The 24,364-nt window shown below is 51.7% G+C and overlaps 7 protein-coding genes across 7 annotated transcripts; 4 read left to right on the top strand and 3 right to left on the bottom strand.

The window, feature by feature from the left end:
- Positions 1–897: 897 nt before the first annotated feature.
- On the top strand, positions 898–2,419 carry B0T23DRAFT_427085 (uncharacterized protein; the record flags this gene model as incomplete). Its single annotated transcript, XM_062840039.1, has 2 exons — positions 898–1,446; positions 1,499–2,419. The coding sequence occupies 2 exons, from the start codon at positions 898–900 to the stop codon at positions 2,417–2,419; spliced, it is 1,470 nt and encodes a 489-aa protein (XP_062696295.1).
- A 2,921-nt stretch (positions 2,420–5,340) lies between these two features.
- B0T23DRAFT_99664 (uncharacterized protein) lies at positions 5,341–8,791 on the bottom strand. The gene is made up of 3 exons (XM_062842118.1): positions 8,045–8,791; positions 6,347–7,984; positions 5,341–6,283 (listed from the first exon to the last, which is right to left on the bottom strand). Exons 1-3 carry the CDS (start codon positions 8,355–8,357, stop codon positions 5,397–5,399), a joined length of 2,838 nt encoding a protein of 945 aa, XP_062696294.1. The 5' UTR covers positions 8,358–8,791; the 3' UTR covers positions 5,341–5,396.
- Positions 8,792–12,242: 3,451 nt separating this feature from the next.
- B0T23DRAFT_427083 (uncharacterized protein) lies at positions 12,243–15,827 on the bottom strand (the record flags this gene model as incomplete). The annotated part of the gene is made up of 1 exon (XM_062840038.1): positions 12,243–15,827. The coding sequence occupies one exon, from the start codon at positions 15,825–15,827 to the stop codon at positions 12,243–12,245; it is 3,585 nt and encodes a 1,194-aa protein (XP_062696293.1).
- Positions 15,828–19,700: 3,873 nt separating this feature from the next.
- B0T23DRAFT_99624 (transmembrane proteins 14C-domain-containing protein) lies at positions 19,701–21,084 on the top strand. Its single transcript, XM_062842117.1, has 4 exons — positions 19,701–19,963; positions 20,033–20,061; positions 20,271–20,388; positions 20,602–21,084. The coding sequence occupies exons 2-4, from the start codon at positions 20,059–20,061 to the stop codon at positions 20,793–20,795; spliced, it is 315 nt and encodes a 104-aa protein (XP_062696292.1). The 5' UTR covers positions 19,701–19,963; positions 20,033–20,058; the 3' UTR covers positions 20,796–21,084.
- A 288-nt stretch (positions 21,085–21,372) lies between these two features.
- B0T23DRAFT_427081 (cytochrome c oxidase biogenesis protein Cmc1 like-domain-containing protein) lies at positions 21,373–21,736 on the bottom strand (the record flags this gene model as incomplete). The annotated part of the gene is made up of 2 exons (XM_062840037.1): positions 21,373–21,581; positions 21,703–21,736. 2 exons carry the CDS (start codon positions 21,734–21,736, stop codon positions 21,373–21,375), a joined length of 243 nt encoding a protein of 80 aa, XP_062696291.1.
- A 470-nt stretch (positions 21,737–22,206) lies between these two features.
- Positions 22,207–23,202, top strand: B0T23DRAFT_427080 (Prefoldin beta-like protein; the record flags this gene model as incomplete). The annotated part of the gene is made up of 4 exons (XM_062840036.1): positions 22,207–22,243; positions 22,345–22,435; positions 22,872–23,064; positions 23,170–23,202. 4 exons carry the CDS (start codon positions 22,207–22,209, stop codon positions 23,200–23,202), a joined length of 354 nt encoding a protein of 117 aa, XP_062696290.1.
- Positions 22,993–24,183, top strand: B0T23DRAFT_99540 (uncharacterized protein). Its single transcript, XM_062842116.1, has 3 exons — positions 22,993–23,064; positions 23,170–23,264; positions 23,543–24,183. Exons 2-3 carry the CDS (start codon positions 23,221–23,223, stop codon positions 23,961–23,963), a joined length of 465 nt encoding a protein of 154 aa, XP_062696289.1. The 5' UTR covers positions 22,993–23,064; positions 23,170–23,220; the 3' UTR covers positions 23,964–24,183.
- Positions 24,184–24,364: the final 181 nt, after the last annotated feature.

The raw sequence follows: 24,364 nt of genomic DNA, 5'->3' as shown, positions 1-24,364 counted from the left end.
CACCCCTCGTCGTCGTCATCTCCTCCTCTCGTCATCTCGCTGACTTGAGCCATCCCATCACTTGTTTTTTTTGTTCTTTTTTTTTTCTTTTTTTCTTCTGAAGATTCTGCAGGCTTGTTGGTTTCTCCTTTGCCACGACCACCGACACGCGCCATCACCACGTCGTCGAAAAAGAAGTCGACCGCCCACCGCACTCCTCCTCCATCTACACACACCCGGATCGACGCTCCAAGGTGTGTCCCCCGGTCAAAGCCACGATCTGCTATCGGTAGCTACAGCCGGATCTCGGATACCCTGGGCTAGCAGAAAAAGACTGGCGTGCTTCGTCTCCAGTGCTTGACAAGCGAAAGAAGGTTTGAGATACCAGAAGTGCTTCTACTCTCTTCTTCCGTACCAAACAAAAGGGCAATCCGTCATCACCTCCACCACCACCACCTACTCTACTACTCTACTACGTACCTCACTCACCTTCTTCCTTGCTCAACCACCTCTACTACCTGCCTACTCTTTGCGCTTCGCCCTTGCCGCATAACATCACCACCACCAACTCCCCGGACAAGGCTTCACCAACACTGCAAGATCAAGCAATCCAGCGATAGGCCTCCTTCCTCCCATACTACTTCGCGCACCAGCACCAGCACCGGTCTCCGTCCCGTCGATCGTCTCTTTGATCGGCCCCTCCCGAGCAACCACCACTCCAACACCCTGAGAGCGCAGTCCCGACCCCTTCAACCGCACCTCCACTACACTACACCAGCACGTTTTCCTTCGAAAACCCCCAAGGTGTAGATAAAACAAGTTCGATAATTCAAGAAGAATATTCATCTCGCACGACCACGACTTCTCCATCGAGACGTGATTATTACCTGACTTTTAGCTCGCTCGCAAGCAACAACCATGTCCGCCTCGCCACAGCCCACCCAGTCCGCTAAGCGGCCCCTGGACGAGTCCTCTTCGCCCTCTCGCAACGACCAGCCCGAGGCCAAGAGGCTCGCTCTCGACAAGGTTGTCAAGGACGCCCAAGAGGAGGTTGAGGCTCCCGCTCCCGAAGACAGCCACAATGCCGACGACACTGCCGGCTCCGCCACCCCCACTCCCGCCCCCGAGTCCAACGGCACCAAGGTGAAGGGAGACAAGTCGGAGGGTCAGGATGCCCAGGGTGACACAGTTGTCCCCGATGCTCCCCAGAGCAAGGCAACCAAGGACCACGGTGCTCGCAGCCGCGCTCAGCCCCCTGTCTCTGCTCAACCTCACGATGAGACTGCTTGGATCCATGTTCGATCCGTTATTTCCAGCCCGGAGGCCGCCACCATCATTGGAAAGGGCGGCGAGAATGTTTCCAAGATCAGAGAAATGTCCAACGCCAAGTGCACCGTCAGTGATTACCAGAAGGGCGCCGTTGAACGTATTCTCACTGTTAGCGGTGTCGTTGATGCGGTCGCAAAGGTATGTTGTCCCCATGTTTCCCTCAGCAGTTCACTGGCTAACTATTCAAAAGGCATTCGGTCTTATTATCCGTACGCTGAACAATGAGCCTCTTGCTGAGCCTTCCAACACCCACTCCAAGACCTATCCCCTGCGTCTCTTGATTCCCCACGTCTTGATCGGCTCTATTATTGGCAAGGGCGGTGCGCGCATCAAGGAGATTCAGGAGGCTTCCGGAGCCCGCCTCAATGCTTCCGACTCGTGCCTGCCCCTTTCCACGGAACGGTCGTTGGTTGTCATGGGCGTGGCCGATGCTGTTCACATTGCTACTTACTACGTTGGTAGCACTCTTCTCGAGCAGCTCAACGAGCGTTTCGGTGGTCCCGCCGCCTCAGCGTATGCCACCCGCAGCGGAGGTCCCGCTGCTTCTATTCCTGGCGGCCTGCAGGTCGTCCCCTACGTTCCTCAGCCCGCTGGCGGCAACTTTGGCAACCGCGATTACTACCAGCGCAACCGTGGCCCCGACCCCAGGTCTCACCACGGCATGCCGCCCAGCCAGTACCCTGCGCCATATGGTGCACCTCATCCGGCCCAGCCCAACCCTGCCGTCCCGATGCACTACGGTGCCCACGCCGCCGGTGGTTACGGTGCCGCTGCCCCCCACGTTGCGCCCCATGTCGGCCACGCCGGCCCGGCTCCCCATGCTGCCGGCCCTCATGGCGCCCCTGTTGCCGGCGCTGCCCTCACCCAGCAGATCTACATCCCCAACGATATGGTCGGCGCCATCATTGGCAAGGGTGGACAGAAGATCAACGAAATCAGGCAGATCTCTGGCAGTGTGATCAAGATTAATGAACCGCAGGACAACAGCAATGAGCGACTCGTCACCATCACCGGTACAGAGGAGTGCAACCGCATGGCGCTCTACCTACTCTACCAGCGTCTGGGTGAGCTTCAGAACAACGGCCGTGACTCTCAGCAACCCAATCACTAATCAGATATTCTCACTTCAACAGAAAGCGAAAAGCACCGTTCGTAGGAACGATGCCGGACGATAGCCTAATTCAGCCAATAGAAATCACCGCGGAATTCTTGTCTTTTAGTTTTTAGTCTCGAGCCTCTTATATCGATTTTATAAAATACCGGGTGCTGGGAACGTGGCGTTAAGCGGATAGTACGTCTTCTTTGGTTTCGGGAGAGAGTGTGTGAACCTGGGAAATACAGCGACTTTGAAACAAAAACGGTAATTTGCAGTTTTACTCTACCCGTGTTTTGGTGTCACTGATTGAAAAGGGGAATCTTCCCCGAACATGGTTTGGCCATCGGTCATTACCACATTCATCTGTCGTTCTTGCACTAGCCTTATAATGACGCTGTTTACTTCTTATCCTCTGAACACTCACCTCCCCAGTGTGCTCTGCTCTCAACATCTCAACTTGTGGCTCCCTTTCTTTCTACTCGTCCCACTGTCCTTTGTTTGTCATTGCATCCGGCAACTCACCACTGGCTCACTAGTCTCATCGTCAAACATATGCAGCTACCCGCCCGTCTTCCCGACGTCCCACAGACGTGTGCACACCCCGGTTGGTTATTGGAACTGCTGACAGGGTTGCGTCTGCTTCTAAGGTTTTCATCGAATGACCACCTGCTTCTGCAGGTACACTCAAGGACGAGCCGGCCACTTTAGCGTTGGTAACCGAATTCCCGTGCAGGTGAGTTTTTCTTCGTGGTGTGTTTTACGTCTGATGATCAGGATCACAGATTTAGGAAGTTGTCGTCGGTATCACCTGGTGAAGTGACTGTCTTGTATGTTTCGCCGCCCATTCACGGAACACGAATTGTTGAATGGCACACAGACAGATTGAAGCTGCAGTGTCAGTACGTAAGGACTTCTTGGAATATCAGGGCCCATTCCCGCTATATCCCGAACTTTTGAAGAAAATACGACAAGGAAGAGTAAGCAATTGAATCAGCGATACTCTCTCGGCTACTCGGTCTTGGGCAGAAAGCTGTGACTCGTAAAGGGAATTTGTCCTTCACTGGCTAGTTAACGGAAAGCAGGCCTCTTGATGATGGCGCATCATATCTCGTTATTCCACTTTGAAGGACAGAACTTCCGTGGAGCTGCCTCGCTTAGTCCGTCTCGTTGATCTCTCAAAAACACCGGGGAATTTCCAAGTCTCAATGCGACATGATACAATCGATGCTCACTGCCTGGTTCCTTTGAGTGACTTGAAGAGTTCTTTCCATTTTAGTTCGTTATTCCCAACGCAACTTCCTTCCCAAACAGAAAGCCAACCGCAAGTGGCAAGATCGAGAGAGAGAGAGAGAAAGAGAGAAAGAGAGAGAGACAGAGAAAGAAGAAGAAAGAAAGAAAAAAAAAAGACATACAACACCAGCTTATTCACCGGTCGTCACCGATCCGATTACTAGGCTGGCGGTCACCGGCTTATCTAGGGGAGAGCGGACGGGATCCCGAGTTTTTGCCCTGGTGCCTATGGTCGTATGTTTTTTGAGCAGTATCGGCCTGGTTGGATGTTGTAGGGGAAGTGGTATAGGTGATTATCTATCCGCACTGGAGGCAGATATTGGTCTGATACATTGAATGGTTTATTGTTTAAATGAGTACCTACCTTGAAGCATCTCGATTTTGCTTGCTTTGGGGAAGATATTATCCAAGACATTTTGAAGCTAGAGGTATTCTTTTTGTTTCTATCTGATCGCGTTTGGACGGCTTTGTCTGATCAAGAGTTAGCTACCTAGCTTTCAGGCATTGCTGATGAGAACCTAGGTAGTCTAATCCTCAGTAGATGGAAGGAGTTTCAGCGCTTCAGACATATTTTATCCACCGCGGTGAGATGGATACCACCTATACAGTTGTAAGATGAGTTGGATATAGCTATGTCGTGACTGTGGAGATCTCGCTGATGAGGCGTCTGTTGAGCAACGGGAACGGTCGATCACCTACATTGTGAACGCTCATAGTCTACAAAGACAGGATCGGACAGCAACTAGGTAGGTAATTGTTTCCAACCGTTTTGTTGATAAGCCATAATACCTCTAAGTGTCTGATATGCCATGCCATGACATGCCATGCTGGAGACCTAAAATACTGGACGTATCTCGCTGATTCATAGGTAGAGGCACAGGAGACGATGCCGGTAGCGACCCCTCCCTTCACTAAGAGATCAGGTACCTCTACAGAAAAACATCGTCAAGGCATTGCATTGGCTTCTTGCTTGACCGGTCCTGGAGTCCGTAGCTACTATTGACGTTTCGAAATCACACATGTCATCACCAACAAAGAATAAAATAGATAGAGTGTCGGCGTCTAGGCGATTCTATTCATTTAAAGCGTGTTTTGGCCTCTATGGTAGACCTAGCTTTGAGAGAAATGACCTAGGAAGCTTTGACAGAAATGCACAAGGTAAGTTGGGTGAGTGTAAGAACGCTTAGGAAAGATGATCACAAGCCTCAAAGGAATAAACCCTTCCAGGAGTGTATTGTATCGCAATGTGATCACACACACAAAGACCGAGAGGAAAAGTGGTCACTACGTTATGTATGCTCTCTGGTCATATGTAAAGTGTTCTCAGTCAAGTGCTTAATTTGGAAGCCAGGCACTCTCTTAAAATTGGTGTCTTCCTTCCTACATTAAGAGTCAATACAAGTGGTTAAACAATAAAAAAACGCAAACCTGATAAGCTTGGTCACAAATTAAAAAGAATATCCTTGGTTTAAAGAAGTTACATTGGTTGGTATCAGAGTTCAGAAAAAAAAAAAAAAAAAAAAAAAGGACAAAAAAATACAAAACAGAAGTTTGTTTCCTAGGTATGTAGTCGCTTTCCATCATCATTAAATCTTCAATCTTCCCTCTGTTTTCTTTCTTATCCTACACACTCTTTTCTTCTCCTGCCTTTATCTCCTCCGCTTCTACCTTAACCATCATTCTAGGTTCCGTGGCTGCTGCATCAATACTGCGGCCTATAAACCGGTCCTCCACCCTGCTGCTGCTGCTGTTGCTGGCCATAATAACCCCCCTGGCTACTCTGGCTTCCCTGTCGCTGCTGCTGTTGCTGGCCATAGTAACCCCCCTGCCCCTGACTACTCTGGCTCATCTGCCTCTGCCGCTGCTGTCCATAACCGCCAGCCGCGCTCCCAGCACTCTGACTACCAGCTCCATACCTCGGCGGCCGTTGCGGCTGGAACCGCATCTGGTATCCACCTCCTTGTTGTCCCGGAGCCGAGCCCGGTGCGGACCCAGATCGTGCGGGCCTTGGACCCTGAGCCTGTGTCTGACCTGTGGCAGGCATCCCGCGATATCCAGTACCAGCTGCTCCGACGTTGGGGACGGTTGGCTGGCGAGTCATTGGGTTCATGGGCGGATTCGAAATTCCCATGGGCGCGGGACTGGCGGTGAGTTGCTCACGGCTTCCCATCCTGCCTAGTGATGACTGCTGTTGAACCTGTTGCGGCTGCTGAGGCATCGGTGGCGCGGCGGCACCGTCGTATTGGAATGGGGTGGTGGAGCGGGAGTGGTCGGAGTAGACGGACATGGTGTAGCCGGATTGGATTCTGCCGAGCTTGGAACCAGCCTTGTTACCGACGTCAGGTCCAGGGCCGGCGGTGGTGGTGGCTGTGGAAGTGCGCTGGTTGGGGCCGGGGATGAGGTTGAGGTCGGGAAGGGGAGGAGCGGCCGAGTCGCGGGAGGCGAGGATAGCCTTTTCTTCGTCGTGGTTCGCGTAGGGCTTGTCGAGGGTCGAGAAGGTGGAGGTTGAGTCGGCGGTCTTGGCACGGCCGAGGAGGAGGGAGTTGCGGGCGTCGAGGGGGGTGAGGGTGTCGCGCTGTTGCAACTTTTCTGTGCGGTTGTTAGTTATCGAGTCATAGAATGATACCGCTAATGGGGGAATGGAAAACATACCCATCTCCTTTCTCTTCTGCCGATGCGGGTTCGCCTTGCAAAGAGCATTGATCGCATTCCAGACAATCAGAATCGCCAGAATGCCCGTCAGCGTGCTCTGTATCGCAATGAGCACGACGCCCGTAACCGTCTGCGTCGTCTGCGCAATGCCAAACTCCTCGACAAACACCAGGATACACACCACCGACAGGACCCTGACCGTTTGAATCATGATATTGATCACGTTTCCACTCTTCCTCTCGTACGGCCGGCTCCAGATCAGCAAACAGAGCATCAGCCCCTCGATAGTGAGCTGAGCAATCGTCTGCACCATACCTGACCCGTCCGCCCCCGCGAGAACGACCGACTTGCTGAACATGTAGACAATAGTCGGCACGAAAATCCACCAGTAATCCTTCCTGTAACTCTCGTAGAAAAGCGAATACCGGACCCAGATGTTCTTGTCGTTGTAGAGCCCTGCCACATCGCCCTCGCGCTTCTTGAGCTCCCGCGCGGTACTCCAGATCTTGTAGCTGAAGAAGGCCAAAACACCGCTGAAAAGCGCGAGGGTAAGGCCAGCAAGGAGCTTGGCCGCCCAGGAATCGCCCTGCGTGAACTGGAAGACGCAATACAAGACCCAGACGCCGTACAGAAGCATGATGAGCGAGGTGATGGTGCGTGTGATGGAGATCCAGTAGTTCTTGCGGAAACCGGAGAGCTTGGCGGGGAAAGAGCCGAAGAGGGCCCAGATCTCGAGGACGACCTTCACCAGCAGGATGCCGACGACGATGGCGGCGATGATGATGGCGACGATGAGCAAGATCGTCATGAACATGTTGGCGGACGGGATGGCGAGTTGCTGGACGTAGCTTTGGATGCCCTTGACGGCAACGCGGAAACTGTCGGTGTTGTCGGAGGCGGTGGTGGTTCCATTTCCGGAATCGGTGGTGTTGGCTGCGCTGGAATCCGTGAGGTTAACACTGGTCTCGATCTCGCGAGCGGCGAGGCGGATGAACTCGGTGAAGGCGCGCTTGACGGGCGCGGAAGAAGCCGTGTTCTCGTGAAGCGTGGTGGTGGTGTTGTCGGGAAAGACGAGCGTGGCGTTCTCCCGGAGGAATGTGAAGCTGTTGTGGGTGAGGTTTCCGCCCGTCTTGCTGCGGAAGTCGTCGATGGAGGTCTGCATAGCCGCCCACGGGATGATTCCCGTAGAAAAGCCAAAGTTCTTGGCGAAGTTGCGGTAGACGGGAGGGTAGCTGACGGACAGCATGCCGTTCATGGCCATGCCCTGGAAATGACCAAAGACTTCGGTGAAACTGGGGCTGATGGTGCCCACGCCGGCACTGCTCGCAGCTCCTCCTGCTGAGCCTGCGGCGGCGCTACTTCCAGCGACGGCAGCTCCAGCGGCCGAGATACCGGTCAAGACGAGGGCGGCACCGGCCACGCCGGCGGCGATATAGGAGACGGCGGGGACGGCGGCGGTTTTGCCGTTCGTTACTTCAGACTGGATGCATGCGACGTTTTGTCCAGACTCCTTGGATAGCAGCTCGAACTTGGCCATGGCGGCAATATCGGGGATCTGGAACGCTATCGGCGGTATCATGCTGGCTACCTCTGAAGTAAGTACCTGGGATCCTTTGGCGGAAAAGGAACCAGCGGGGACTATCGATCGTCAGCATATCTCACCTACCATAACGCTTGATCCAGAAAACTTCCACATACCAGGGCATAGCTGCTTCACAAAAGTACCCTCATCGCAAGGGTTGAACGTGTTGTCGTAGATGTTCATCCCGTAAGCCGTCACTGAAAGATGAGCGGTGACATTCTGTACTTGGTTGCTCGTTCCCGCCACGTTGAAAACAACCGTCCTGTCGGCGTTGTTGTAGGTGACATCGGCCCTTTGTACCGAAACCTGGGCGTCCTGCTCGCATACGTTGAAGCCGACCGTCTTGAGAATGTCGTCGCCCATGACTCCCTGTGCCATGAAGAGCCCGGCGAAGAAGGCCCCAAGGGCCGTCCGCTTCCTGCGGATCATGGTGTTTGTTGTTGTGTGTGTTGATGAACGAATGGTCGATATATTCAATTCGAATGGTGATGTCCTATTCAGTTCCTTCTATTCTTCTTCGCCAGTATCGTATGCAGATTGCTTTTTTCCTTCTCCCCTTCTATTTTGTGTCGTCGATGATGCTGTAGATAAGAAATATGCGCTGCGAAATGGTCGAAAGTTGGACGTATTGTGGTGTCGTTCCAAAACCCCCTTAACTCATGTATGTATGTATGCCGTCGAAAGGTTGCCGTGGCGTGCAGTAGTGGTATCCTCGAAGCCGGTTCTCGGAAAGTTGGATATGATATTACGATGTGTAGGATGTATCGATCAGATGTCGCGGTAGTCAAACAATGAATGGTGTGTGTGTGGAAGTGGTGATGATTGGTTGAAAGTGAGCGACTGACAAACAAAGGCAAAGTTGTTTCTTGCTTGTTTTGTTGGTTTGAACCCCCTTCCTAAGCGACGACGACGACGATGATTGACGTCAAAAAAGGACTGGATGGTCAAGGCCAAGCAATGGACAAAAGCCGAGGATCAACCTGGAAGGAGAAGTGAAAGAACAAGAAGGATCTCCTCAACGGGAATAGGGCCCCTGTGTGCTCAAAGGAGGAGAGCGAGTAGGTAGAGCAGAGCAACGCAGGAAGTGAGAGAAGGATGGGCAGCGAAGAATGAGAAGAACTGGGTAATTGTTCGTTTGGTGGATTGGCCCAGGCGGTCCAGGTGCTCACGGTCCACGTCTCCAAGCCAAGAAATCGGATCGATCCAAGTCTGATGATGATCGACGTGGAATGGGACAAGTAAAAGCTTCTAGGATGTTGTCCAGGTCGTCATGGATAGGCAAGAACTCGTACAAAAGTTAAGAACCTGCCTTGCTTCTGTTTGGCAAAAAGAAGAAAGAAAAGCGAAACCTGCGCTGGGCTGTTTCAGGAAAAGGAAATGCACAGGCCAGCTGGATGTGTTGAAAGTGAAGAGAAAGAATGGAGATGATGGAGAAATGGTGGAAAAGTGAAAGTGTAAGGGAAGTCGTAGATTCTCCGAACTCTCTCGACAAGACCGGACGATCAGATGGAAGACGAGACGGAACGCGGGAAGCAAAGAAGGGTTCACCCCAGCGGGTATGTGAAACGAGCTTTTTTCCCCCAAGTGTTAGTGATACTGATATGTTCCCAGTAGTTTTGAGTACCACCAGCGTCTGGTGAGGGAGTCGGAGTTTGAATCTTGGTGTAGTGTACTTCAGACAAGACAAGACAAGACAGGACGACATGACAAAAAAGAAGCCGGGAATCCCCCTCTCCGAGCCTCCTTGAGGCGAGTTTGAGTTGCCTCCCACACACACACACACAGTCCCCTATTTCGAAATGGAATTTCTCGAATCGAATCTCTTGGAACGAATCAAGCGAGCAAAATGGGACAAATCAACCGAACCGAACGAACGGCTGGCTCTCAGCGACCAAGTCCCCGACTCCGTAATGGTTGGTCAAACCGCCTTGCCCGTTTGGGCGAATGGCCTGTAATCTTTTTTCTCCTTCAAAAATGCCATTCATTCACTACTTTTTCAGAATGACAGCCAGCCAGCCAGCCATAGCATCAACAAAACGAACGGAAAGATCAAAAAAACAAACGGACTGCCCGACCCGTCCAATCCGCCCGTCAATTCAAACGGGGCTCATCCTCATCTTCTGTTCTGTCTGCGGTCTGCGGTCTGCGGTCACTTGACCAGTGCGTACCTTGCATCGAGGCCTCCGACAAGCATAAGTAGCATCGCCTCCGTTCTAGCCAGCCGGCCAGCCAGCCAGCCAGCCAGGGAACAGCCCTTCTCGGAAGACTTTCCAAATTCTTCAACAGCTTTCGTATATAAAGCTATCGGTCGGTCCGTTTTCTCTTTCAGATTCTTCCATAGATAGAAATCAAAACAAAATACGAGACTTTCCTTTCGGAGCTTCTACAAGGTGTTCTGTTCCATTCCGCAATCGAATTCAGGAAGGTTGCCCGCGTGGCTCAGCCCGAACGAACGTAACGAAACTGGTAGGTCGGTCGCCCGCCCGGTTGGTTGCTCGGTCCCGGTCGAATCATGTTTGCCCGTTTGACTGGCAACAGGGCCGTGGCAAGTCCCTCGTGGGTCCGTCATTGATCAAGAAGAAAGAACGGAAAGTTGTCCCCAAGATTCTCTTTTTTCCCCTGACATGGAAGGAAGCCCAAGCCCAAGCAAGCAAGCATCTGAAACGTTACTGTGGTGGGAGGCGTCCCCCAGCACTCCAACAGTGCCCGACACCCACCCGCCCACCACTGGACGGTCGACAGTGGACCAGGGGTTTTGTTGCTGTCTCGTGCGAGTGGGCGGCTCTGTCATTTCCGAGGTCTGATTGGTTGAAGAAGAGAGAACAATGGTTCAGTTAGGTACCTGAAGCCCCCGCCTTGTTGTCCACTGAGAGCCGTTAACCGAAGAGAACGAACCTGGAAGAGAAGGACAGGGGAGGCCTGACTTTGACGGAGTTGAATGGAAACGAGGGAAGCAAGGGAGTTCTTGGTAGTCTAGACCCCTGACGATCTTTTTGGGTACCTTTTTCTTTTCAGTCCAACAACTCTTCTTTTCGAGGATGAGTGAAGAGATAAACACCAGATAAAATGGATGAAAGGCCGTGAACCCGTTGGTGGCAATGTGCTTTCTCTAGCAGTGTAGAGGTAGAGGTTCTGTGAGAGAACTAACCTCCTTCGTCTCCCCTTCGTCATCTCCATGATATCAAGCCGGGCAGGTAATGTAAATGAAGGAGGTAGTGGAAATCTGCGTTAACGAGAGCCACCAGACAACAACCGCCGACCAGCCTTCATGGGTGCCATTCATTCAGAAAAGACAGGCCTGAAAATGCATATGTAGTGTACATACAAGTACACGTGTACATCTACCACAATGAGCCGCGCTTGACATCTGCGACCTGCCGGATCCCGAAACCTTAAGTACCGGACCAGCTCGCCCTTGCATCCGGTCATCTGGGCTTCCTTGACCTTGGGAAACGGCTCGTGATTTTATATAATCTCGCCCCCATTTCACCATTATGTATCTGTCTCCAGGCAACCCGTCTTCACTCCATTCCTCTCAGCTGTTTTGTTTTTCTTTTGCCCGTTTTGAATCGCCTCGCTTTTCAAAGCTGCTTGTCGCTTTAACTTGCTCTGTTGATCATGTTTTACAACTGTGAAAATCTCAACATCATTTCTGGTACATGATAACCCCTCCGGGAAGGCCCTAATTCCATAACCACTGCCATCCCTGCATCACTATGCGCGCCCCCTGTTTCCTTGTGGTGCCCCTGTCGCGGGTTACACGTCAGGTTCGGAGATCGCCTCCGGACTCGAAGCACGAAATGCGTCAGGTTGATGCAAGTCACCACCTATGATTCATGGCCAATGGCCAATGGTGATTCATGGTCATTCATGGTCGAGGTCAAACAAGGAACGATAAGAGAAAAAAGGACTTGTCTATCCAAGATATCCAAAATGGAAGGTTACGTTCGCGCTCTAAGCCCCCCTCGTAACTCGTAACTGGGAAAGTTCAAAAGCAGACAACTCCTGTGTTCACTCATGATAAACCGTGGGCTTCATGTGTTTCAAAAATAGAGAAGGAAGAACCATCCACCAGATGAAGGGACCATAAGACGTCAAGCTCCTTTCGTGACCACCAACCAGAACGATTCGTAAGCACAAAAAACAATCAAAATTCCAAAAGAAATCTGCACCAAGTCTTGCTGTCAAACGCCTCGCCACGCAGAACCCTCAAGAACGCATGTGTGCAGGCAAGGGTATCAAACCATCCGACCATGAAACCTCTATCAACACCAAAAATAGAACCAGAAAAGAAAAACAAAAACTCGTATTGCCTCAGTAGAACCCATTCTGTCCCGGCATAGGCGACGTCCCAAACGGACTCACACTCCCATGAGGACCTGCCATTGGCATGAACTGCGCAGCCACATGTCCATGTGAGTGTTGTCTACCGTGATGGCCATTCTGCGAATGCGATAGACTGTTGCCCTGGCTTGGATTGGAAGTAAGGCTCGTATTAGTCAACATTCCGCCGCCACTATCCAAGTTTGCGTACCCCATCGAGGCAGAATCTTGAAGTCCCAAGGCGTTCATATTCATGTTGAGATCTATCCCAGGGAAAGACTCGGTTCCCATGCCGTCTGGCGACACCCCCACAAATTGGTTAGGCATCGGGCCCATCAACGGTGTGCCCATCAGGGGAGTAGTCAGCTGTGAGGTGACACCCATCTGCGAAGATGACATGGGAGAAGTCAGGTATCCGGCTGTAGTGGTCATCGGCATGGTGGTGTACGCTGCCTGAGAGGCTATCAGGTTGGCGTAGCCTTGGCTCATGGGTTGCTGGGCCATGGGCATGTTCATTGATCCCGAGGTCATCATGCCTTGTGATAGGTCACCGAAGGGCACGGCATGATAGCCAGGCGAAGGGAAGGACTGGAACCCATTAAAGCCTGAGTGTTGCTGCGGGGTGTTGGAATATGTCATGGGCATTTGGCGCATTGGCATATGGCTCAAGCCAGCTATTGCCGGATCGAACCGCTGCTGCATGTGAGGCTGTCCGCTGTGCCTCCTATCGCTCTTTTCGGGTATAGGAGGCGGGAAATGCCTCGGCGGAGGTTCCTGCACCGGGCTGATGATCGTGTCAGGATCAACCTCCGTCCGCTCCACGAGCTTGATGATGGGCAAGCTGATTTGCTCCATGTGCTTCGCCAGGTGGACTGTCAACTTCTTCCATGTCGTGAGCTTTTCCCCGCAAAACCGACACGGCTCCTGCTCCGGTTTTGTCTTTGTGACTCTGTGGCATTTCTCCACCATCTGCCAGGTTGGGTGGCACGCGCCGCCAGCCTTTCTGATATCGCCCTTTGTCTTGTACTTGGGCTCCTGGAACTTGTGCTCGCGCACGAGATGCTGGAGGAAGTTATCCCGCCGGAAACAATCGTGCGTGCAATCGTCGACGCCGCACTTCCACCACTCGAGATGACGATGGCCTTCGTTTTCATGGCGGACCCAATCAGCTTTTCGCTTGAATGTTTTGTTGCCATCTCTGCAGTTTTCCCACGTGCAGGCAAAAGGCGAGACGTCTTCGTGCACGTGCTTGGTCCAGTCCGAAGGTTTCTCGAATTTCTTTGCTTGGAAGCACAACTGGCACTCCAGCTCAGCGGGTAAGTCCCTGGTGATCGGTGGGGGAATGTTGGCAGGGAACTGGTTGGGGTTGATCATTTTGTCACCCAGCGGCACGTCTTCTTCAGACCGCACAGAGAGCCCTCGGCCGCCAGGATTGGCCCTCATCAACTTCGCCTTGCCGCCTGATTTAATACACATAGATCCAGATGAGCAACTCTTGTTCATCAGGTGCTGTTCGTGCTCTTTCTTGTGGTTCAACAGGGCCTTATAACGAACCATCTGCTGGTAGGCAATGCGGTCCACCAGGTAACGGCTTTTTTCGGGGAGCTTGGGATGGAGCTCCAGGAAGTGTTGCTTGAAGCCATCCTGCGTTGGCTTAACATGGACAATCGATGCGCTTGAATCGACGTTGGAGTCTCCTGCCCCGTCCTCGTCATCTTCCTCATCAGAATCATCATCGATCTCTATGACTTCAGCAGAAGGCTTGGGTTCCGCAGAAGGTCTTGGAAGAGGGGCTGGAGGACCGCCATGATTCTTCAACATTGCTGCGAGGGTAGGAGCGTCCGATCTGCTCCGAAGACGGGTCAAGTTGACACCCAGATTCCGTGCTGGACTTTTGGCGTTAGGAGAAGTAATGGGAGTAGTACTGATGGAGCTATTTCTAGCGTGCACGGCCCCAATAGATGCCAGATTACTCATGGCGACCAAGGCAGTGTTGATGCTGGGAACCGATTGCTTCTTGCCCAAGCTTCCTGTCCGATTTGGGGGGGCCAAGTTCAAATTTCCTTGGCCTTCCTTTCGGTCTACCGACGAGCGTGTTGAGTTGGAAGCAACCTCTTCATTTTCGGCCCGAGTTCGTTTGGCGTTACTGGGTCTTCTGACTAGACCTCGGAGCTCTTGGAAGATTGCACTAGGTCGGCGAATGGATTCACCTCTGCTCAAGGACAGCTTTTTCAGAATGTTCCCAGCACTTTCGACCTCGGCGTCTATGGTGCCAATACTGCGACGCCTGGTTCCCCAGGTTGCTGCTCTTGAAATAATGGAGCCATTGTCTTTGCACATTTGCTCAAACTTTTTCATGGCATCATGAGAAGTCTCTGGCTGATGTCTTTCAGAGGTGATGGGCAATAACAAGGGTGCATCGGCCCAGTTGCGGTTCCCATAGATGATGGCTCGATCTTTTGCTGTCATCTCGCCGCCTTTCTCTGTGAAGTATGTCTGCCCTGATATTTTCTTGTTTTCAGAGGGTTCCGCTCCAATCTCCCGCGGATCGATACTTTCATCATCGTGGTCAAGAGGTCGTATGAAGGGTTGATTCACATCCACAAAGCCCGATCTTGTGCGGCTGACGGCCTTCAACCTGGCCATCCAGGCATCGACCTCCTCATTCCGTTCTTGAACTTGTTTCTCGGCTGCTAGTTCATTCACGCTGCGCACCTCGGCGGAAGACCGGTCACCAGGAGCTACTCCACTTCGGCCGCTGGCTTGATCTGGGGCCCAGCGTACAGACTCATCGCGTGCGAGTGTCGACGATGGAGACATATCGCCGTCGGGGGTCTGATGGACGAAATCATTTTCGTTGATGCCAGGGTATGGAACATGGTGTTGAGCGCCGTTGATGGTGTACGAGTTGATGGTGTCGTAATTTGAGACTGTTACCCTTGGACTTTGCTCTGACATGACGTTGATCGAGGGTACAGAGCCGTCGTCACCCAGCTCCGCGCTATTGGTAGCTTCTGATGTCAACTCGTATCCAGGTTGGCTGCTGTCCTGCGAGTCTGATAGCGATGGCTGTTTTGGCCTATGGGTGACCTCTTGGGTAATGACGGAAATGACTGGACGTTTCGGAAAGGTAGCTTGGTTGGAGCCGGCTTCGGGGTTTGGGGAGGTCTGTAATGAAGGTGTCTTTTCTGGACTCATGGGGAGATGACTGGCATTTAAAAAGGCGTTTTGTGTCTTCTGGACTGGTTCGGAAGAGATGTCGTCCGCAAAGGGGTTACTGTTGGCTATCTGGAGGAAGTCGTCATCAAGGAAGGAGGGTGAGCCGTCCGTGAGGGAAGAAAAGTTGATACCATAGAACTGGTCGTCGTGGTCGCCAAAAAACATCTGTTGATGGTGGTTACCGAAAGCTGCCAGACACTCTTCTGGTGTCTGTGTGTTGTTTAAGGCAGGTGACGCCGAGTTTCTGAGGGTGTTTGGTACGAGATGGCTACTTTGTGATAGTTGGTTGCGCTCCGGCGTGTTAGAGTCGTTATCAGCCAGAGAAGACGGCGTGTAACAGGTATGACCCAAAGACATGTTGAAGGAGGGAGGGGTGGGGGCCCTTAAGAATGTGGCTCCCTATGTGTGAGGTGTGTATATATCAAGAAGTGATGTTATGATGCTGAGAGTGTTGGCCGAATGGGCAGTGCGCGGTCAGGTCCCGATCTTCCTGGTAGGCGATTAGGCGGCAATCATGGTATATCTGCGTAGGCAAACCTCAGAGGATGATGAGGAGGAGGAGGAGGAGATTGCGGCTGCGGCTGCGGTTGTGTCGTTGCGCGGGGTTCTGAAGAGAGAGTGAGGGTGTTATTGGCTTGGCTGGATTATCGTCGCCGTGTTATAGACGCTTCTCCACTTGCAATGAGACGGATGATCAAATGTTTGCGCTGGCTTCCCTTTCCCACGCGTGATAGAAGCTGGATATGGAGCGATTCCAAGGAGAAAGTGTAGAGAACTGTTGGAAAGGACGGGAAGAAGGGGAAAAGATGATGGTGTCTTGCGTACCCGACAGGAACCAAATCTTGAGCAACACCGGCCTGGACCCCTGTCTCTTCTTCGTGCAGCGTGGATGTGGATGGGGGCAAGGCGCATAGACAGCTGCGCTTTCGAGCCTGGTCTGTGGCCGTGAGCGCTTAGAGGCTTGAATTTGGGTGATGTGAGCAGGGGTTCGCGATAGTGTGTGGTAGCGCAGCTCGGTGGTCTAGCCGTGTATCCGCAACCTCAGTGAGCTCAAAGTTCTTACACAGTGAACTCTGTCGAACTGTGGATTCTTTTAGATATCATTATATGGGTTTGCCTTGGTTTGACAGTTGCCGATAGTCTCTATGTCTAGGTCGGGTTTCATCAGTCAAGTGAATTGATGATATTCGCGGAGAGGTAGCCGGGCCGTGATTGGAGTCCTGATTCTAGGTAGCCGTGGTTGCCTGGGGTCGATAGTGACGGTGTCAACCCGTTGGGGGAGGATATGATGCATAAACCAATAAACCAGTATCCCGGGTATGAAGTCATGTTCTCGATATTTCTCAACCGGCATGCGGAGTTGCTTGACTCTGTGATCATCTCATGGTCTCCCAGCCACATGGGAGCAGTGCTCGTTCTGCCTCATCGTGGCTTCATGTCATCTCGAACCAGAGCCCGGTGGTGGGTGTTGAGTGTGTTGTTCTTGTGTATCCTCAAGCCCCTGTCAAATATTGCCTGATTTGGCCTGGAGATGCAGCCAGCTTGATGCAGTTGGCTCGACGGTTTCACCCTCGATATGCTCTGCTTACAGCCATGGACGTAGTGGTCCAAACGGTCCAAGGCGCAATGGTGGTAATCATCACGGCACCGGTCGGTGAGAGAACGAACCTTGATCAAGTCCATTCCATCAAGACCCGAGACAGTGGTAGACGTCCCAAAGTCGGCACGGTTTCACCAGTATCGCAACATCCATGGTGCGTTCCACTTGATGTGATGGTCGAAGTCTGTGAGTGGATCGTGGAATGAGGCGAAGCAGCATTGTTCGAGAAGGGCAGACTCGGGCAGAGCAGCAGGCTGAACAGAGTTGATCGACTAGAGTGGTCGCTTGGGTTGTATTGCAGCAATTCAAGGCGACCAAATGAGGTTTATCTCCGATCTGTGTCCAGTCAGTCACAGAAGAAGGAGGTCACGAGAATTTGGTGGTTGCAGAGAAAAAGTGAAGTGAAGAACAGGAGAATTCCCCAGATGCCCCACTTGCCCGACCTTAACGGCTGCTGACCCCACCTTGAACAAGGCATTCTGCACTGCCCCGCGCGAACCATTTTGCAAACCACCAAATTCGACATCATCGTCGCCGGGCACTTGACAGACCCGACATTTCACTGTCATCCCACACACTTTCATGATACTCATCCAGGAACTCGGATTGTGCCTTGCGACTTTACATCATCCTTCCCGTCATCACAATGATACATATATGCAGCCCATCAGCACGGAAAGAAGCATGGAAGTCGAAGCCCTGACAGACCTCTTCAACATCCAGTCGCTTCCCTTCATTCAGTTTCACACTGCTGATATTGAACCCTCCCGATTCGCTTGACTTGTCACTTTGATGCGCACTGTCAAAAAGTCCCGACAAACCGTTCAACCCAATCCATGGCCGACCATTCGTGAACCCATCAGACGATGCCGTTTTCATAAGCCACTGACTGCATCAACAACGGCCATTATGTACAAACATTCTATTGAGTTATGATCCCGGGATTCGAGAATTCAAGATTCCCTCTGGTGGTTGGGGACGGCTTGCACTGCCACGCCACGCCGTCTTCCACTTCCGCTCTGCCACCCCCGTTTACGGGGCCTTTCCCACGATGCATCTCTCCTCCGGGATCACGTATCCGAACTGGTTCAGCACTTGCTATGAATCCTTGATCCCTTTCACCACCATCGTTCACGGTGTCAATGATTCACTGTCAGACATCATGTTGTTCCTACGAACGTTCGGCTGCCGACTCAACATACCCTCACGAGCTGGTCTGTTACACTAACAAAAGGGGCAGGCTATCATAAACCTTCCAGCACAAACAGTTTGACATAGCGGAACGGAACTACTTCCGTATCCCCGTACAGACAATGACTAGGCGCCGTCATGGACCATGGCCGTGAGTAAAGTTTACCCATGCCGCTGGAATGACTCCGTTGTCGGTTCTCGGTAAACCAGTCTTAAGATCATTCCAACGATCATCAGCCTCGACACCTAACTCACTAGAAGATCTTTCAAACCACCAAGGTTCAGAATCCGTCTTCACCCCATGTCATTCTCGACTAACCGATCACGGTGACATTCACGATGCTCCTTCCGTCCCCTAGGTCTGGCCCTATCTTGAACTGTCGGCACATACCCCATGATACAAGCTTAGCATCGCACAAGCTCTCTTGCCCCAAGCCTAGACTCCCACTGCCCTGCACAAGGTCACACCATCTCACCATTCTAATAACACCAGAGAAGTTTCGCTGAACGCTTGAGCCCCTTCGCCGTAAGCCAAGTCTTGTGTGCCTTTTCTGCGCTTCTCCGAACGCCGATGATATGCATAAGATCTAAGCCAAAAGGCAGTGTAGATCATGAACCGGGCATAGTTCTAGATCCGCAGTTTGGGGTTACATACATGAATTCTAGACTTCAGCCAAACAGTAAATGGCATGGCCTCTTAGGAAAGTTCCGTTGCTGTTTGGGGATCTGAAGGATCATCAAGCCTACTAGAAGAGAGAGAGAACCTGTACCCCTGAGATCGGAGCAAAGCCGCATGCACCCCTATGGCCTTGCGACTTTGGTCTTCGAATCATGGACCAGATCGGACCTCAACGTCTAAAAAAGAGTGCTGTTTCTAGGAGAAATAGTACTGTAGTAAACTGCACTTTTGGCTGACCGGCCACACACTGAGCCTTACATAACGATCTCCATAGTCCCGGTCATCTCGTAACTGATCAAGTGAGTGGCCTGACCATGCGGTGGCTCCCCGAAAGAGGAGGACAGACACTACACTATAACTTGACATCTGCCAGAACATCGAGATACCAACACACAAAAGCATGTTCAGGAATTTACATTGTCTTCCTCGACATCTCTATTGACCTTTCGTCATTTCAGCTCATAAATTAAACTAGATATTACAGTGTCCAATCTCAGGAACAGCTCTAGGCGACCAGTTGAAAGAAACACTTGTTGACTTCAAACACTGCTACTTTGCCAAACAAAAAATACCAGTTTAATATTCCAGAAACATTGAGCTACAACAGGAACTTATCGGTCTTGATCACTATGAAAGGAAAACAAACACGGGCTTTCATCACCTTCTTTCTACCTATTCACTGTCATCCAGCCCATCACGGAGGCCCGGGTTAGGGTTCCCATTCACACACTCAGGTGTCTCAGGGTTAGGGCCAAATTCCCAAGACGTCATCCTCGGCTCTTCCCGAACCTTCGTTGCTTCTTCGTTGCTTCGTTCGAACCTTTCGTACACTAGGTTAGTATGACAAAGTGGCCCGAGCTCCCAATCAGCAATTAGCGACGGAATCTCAGCTGTTGAGCAGTGTCTGTCGGAGCTTGCCTGCCGATTGCAACCGACCGGAGTCCCCCAAGATCCCGGTCCCGTTGCGCGCGCAGACTGGTCGCGGACATTGCTCGCTAGTGTACCTACCTTAGCTGCTGCTCGGTAAGTTTCCTCCGAACTGGTCGATACCTAATCTTTCTGAACGAGCAACTACAACGAATACAACAACAGAAAATCAGACGATAATACTGTTCACAATGGTGAGTTCCCCTTCGGATGATACCAACGTAGGGAGAGGGGAGGAAAGCTACGGTCCAGCTTGCGTTCAATTGACTAGAACTACCTGTACCTACCTAGCGATTGGCATGGCAATGGCAAGCTGGAGAGAGGCCGAGGCATACAACGGGAATGCTTGGATGCTTGGAGCTGTTCAGGTCATGCTAATAATTGCAAACTCAAACTCAAACAGGGCCTCGAACTCCCCGCCTACGTCCTCTCCGCTCTCACGGTCACCGGTGGTATCGCCGGCTATGCCCGCACCAAGTCCAAGCCTTCCATTATTGCCGGTTGCGCTGTCGGTCTTCTTTGTATGTGTTTCGTCCCATGATCCCGGATCGCGATGCCTACCTACATGCTACACCACCTCTATGAGAGTGTATCCGATCTACCTACCTACCTACCTCCCGAACTACACCAGCGCCCCAACCTACCGATCTCCACAAACCTGTTTTTCCCTTTCATCATATCATCCGACCCCTTAATCTGAAACTGTTACTAACGGACGGCCTTCACAAAAATAGACGGCCTCGGCGGCTACCGCATCCAAAACAACCAGCCCTACGGCGTCGAGCTCGGCCTCCTCGCCTCCGTCGTCCTCGGCGGCGCTTCCCTTCCCCGCGCCATCAAGCTCCGCAAGCCTGTGCCCATGATGCTCAGCGCCATTGCTGCCTTTGGGCTGTATACCTTTGGTGATGCTTTCCGCAAGACTCTCTAAGGAGGATAATCAGGAGGCCGGGACTCTTGCTGGAACCCCCGTTTTTTTTCTTTGCTCGAAACGGCCTGGAACGGTTGGGACGCGCAAAGGGAACTCTTGTAAGAGGGGAGTGGGATATTCTTTTTGTTTTTTTTCTGCATATAAGCCAAAATGTTACAGGATAAACCAAATGCAAAGTAGTTGCGCCGCCCTTATTTATGCTCTCCTTATGTGGTGATGGGTATCATTGTGTGTATGTGTGTGTGTATGTGAGCGGCCTGGTCTGTCTGTTTGTCTCGGATCGCGTAGAGTGTTGTGTGTGTGTGTGTGTGTGTGGTTGATCGTATTCCTCCCATGCCGTATCTACCTTCCACCTCTGCGTATCCAGCCTTCCCCCGCTTATGATCAAATTTCCATATGGTTCTTCGAGAAGAAGGGAAAAGGGAGAGTTGAGGTATAACGTTGCTTCGATCGGGGAGGAAACGAACAATTGTCACGATCACGTTCTCGGTTTCTCAGGTTGATAGAATCGATCGCTCGCTCGGCTCGGGACTCTCGGCTTCGGTCTCAGTCGCGGGAAACGTTGTGTGTTTGTTGTTTAGGAGTTCTCATCAATCTCCTTCCACTTTTGCCGGATAATGGCCTTCTTGTCCGCCACGCTGCTCTGGTTGATCTTCTGGGTCTTGAAGCGCTCGGCGCGCAGGCAGGCCGCCAGCTCCTCCTTGAGCTCGTTGCACATGCCCATGGACTTCCAGAGGAAGCCGCGGGCGTGGCATTCTTCGAAGGCGACCATGACGTCGTAGCAGGCTATAGTCGGGCAGAAAGGTGATTTGTTAGCGACCCTCGGTTCGAAGAGAATTAGAGGGGTCGTTTGGTGGAATGATGCGTCGAGAGGGACGTGGGGAGGAGGAAAAAGAAGAAAACGTACCGGCATTGTCCTTGGTATGCAAAAGAGGATGCATCTTGACTGAGTTTTTATGCTGTCACGGAGGAACAGCTACTGAGACCAATGTCGTCGGGTGTTGTCGCGATTCAAAAAAGTGATCTGGGGGTGATGGGTTGTGATTCGCGACAAGACGGGAAGATCAAACAGACAAGACAAGACCAAAAAAGCGCGGCCGCGGCGGCAGGCCTGGACCGCTCGGAGCTAATTGAACTGCTTGACTTGGAAGCTTTGACCAACCAGAGTTTACTTGGGGGGCCCAAGAGAGGCCTGTGATTGATTGCCCCTCCAACGGGCGGTTCTTTCAAGCAACGGGCACTGGACCTCCTGAGCACTAACATTTTTGGCCTAGCTTTCTCACCAGAGCAACTATCAACTTCTTTGAACTGCCTGCCCGGTCTTCAATCCGACTTGAACAAAACGACCAGACCTTTCACTTTTCACTGAAGAGACTGCCAGTAGCGACGGCTTCCAGTTCAGACAACAAAGATGGCTCAACAACCAGCAGCTGCAAAGAAGCAGCAAGGTCAGTGTTCTCATACCCATCCAAGGGTGCAAAGAAGAGGGGCATCCTTGTCGATTGTACGTAGACGTACGTAGAGGTGACTGACAGCTTCCTTCGAACAGACCTTCAGCTTCAGTACACCACTTACAAGAACACTCTGCAACAGATTGCCCAGAAGATTGGTGATGTTGAGCAGGAGGCTGAGGAGCATAAGTAAGCATCTCGATGTTCGGTCTTGGGACTTGAGGTTCTCTTTTTTTGTTTAGCCGCCAGAGCCGACTTGAAGAAGGTGGTGATGGTGATGGTGTGAACTCCTCACTCATCGGTTATGCTATGACCCCTTGCTTCATCTTCTTCTCGTTGTGGGATTTCATACATGTTATCACACCGCTTTACTGCGGCATGAGGGATGGATGGAAGGATGGTTGATGTTTTCTTTTTCCTTCTCTCAACACTTTCCCTTTCCGTGGCTTTCCATATTTTCTCGCTCTTGCTTCTTGCTTCCTCGTATTCATAATTCTTTCTTTGTCACACCGCCCTTGTCATATCTCTTACTGCTCCCCAGTCAACTCCCCATCCATACCTTTACCTTGGGAAGATCTGACCTTGAAACCCCGATCTTGAAGAACTGAGCTGACACCAAAAATAGACTCGTCCTCGAAACCTTGGACCCTCTCCCGGCAGACCGCAAGTGCTTCCGCATGATCAATGGCGTCCTGGTGGAGAGGACGGTGGAGGACGTGATCCCCGCTTTGAAGACCAACGCCGAAGGACTGAAGAAGGTTCTGAACGACTTGGTCAAGCAGTATCAGAACAAGCAGGAGGAGCTGGATAAGTGGAAGGTAATGTGGTGTCCTTGTGTTTTTGTTTTTTTTCTGGGCTATGCAAGTGCCTGAGCTGGTTATGGGAAATGGTCAACTGACTGACTGATTTTTCAAACTGTACAGAAGAAGAACAACGTCCAGGTTGTTCAGTCATGAGGAGATAGACGGTATGAGATGCTGGAGGAAGATAGAGAGAGAGAGATTTCATCAGGTATAGTGTACGGATACAATACCCCCCCACCACCATTACGATTATGTCAGTGTGAAGAGGAAATGAAAAGAAAAAAAAAACAGTTCTAGTGGATAGACGATGCCATGTCACCAAGGATGGTCGGTTGTTGACGTGCTCAAGTCCCAGGTTCGGCATGTGAAGGAGATAATGATCGAGAACGAGCTACAGGCGATGACGTCTGGTTAGGGTGCATTCCTTGTCGGCACAGCCAAATCGACAGTGCTTAGGATCATATCATGGATGTCGATGCTGATAGTTGTCAAGGGGTGGCCGACACGCGCAGCAGAACCGAAAGGATGTGGAAAAGTTCTCCAGAAATGGAATAACCAAGAGCTGTCGGGTCGTCATCCTACTTCAATATTTACACGCAAGGCATAAACAATCGATTGACAGTTGTCACGACATATTTGTGCTTCTTGGGTGCTTAAAAATCCTGGATATGATGGTCGTGGTGGTCGTGGTGGTGTGGTTGATGAGTTGTCCCATGCCCATCCTGGCATGGCATTCCCAAGGAGGCTCACTGCAGCCTAGCGACAAAGGGGCGCGTCTCAGTGCCCAACCGAGAGGCCGGAAACCTTCCTCATCCCAACCCCAGCCAGCGCATGCGGTTGGTTGGTTGGGCTTCGATTGGACTGGAACCCGCGAGCGAGCAAAGCGACGCAAAGCAAGCAAAAAAGACTGGTGATGAGCTACTGCGTGCAAGATTGTCTGAGATGACGGGCGGGCGGACAAATGCAAAGAACGGTTATGACGGACTTGCCGTCGGCGGGCGGAAAGCCGGCGTCATTTTCTCCGCTTTAAATGGCTTGAATGTAAGTAAGCCGCCGTTTAGCTTGAATGCTTGTGATATGTTACTGTCCTGTCGTACAGCAGCACATTATGAAACGCGGGTTTTTGTTGGCCAACCCCAACTGTTTTCTTTTTCTGGACTTTGCGATTGAGGAGACCCGTGACCGTGATAGCGTGTTGAGCCAACAGGGGATTTCTACAATAATTTCCGGAATATCTCCCAATGAGATTGTCGAAATCCCAGATAAAATCGATTATTGGCGAAGAACTGGCTTTGTGACAACCACTGAGCGTGCT

The sequence above is a fragment of the Neurospora hispaniola genome (assembly GCF_033458365.1).
Source record: "Neurospora hispaniola strain FGSC 10403 chromosome Unknown B0T23scaffold_2, whole genome shotgun sequence".
NCBI lineage: Eukaryota > Fungi > Ascomycota > Sordariomycetes > Sordariales > Sordariaceae > Neurospora > Neurospora hispaniola.
This window is presented reverse-complemented; position numbering and strand designations above follow the sequence as displayed.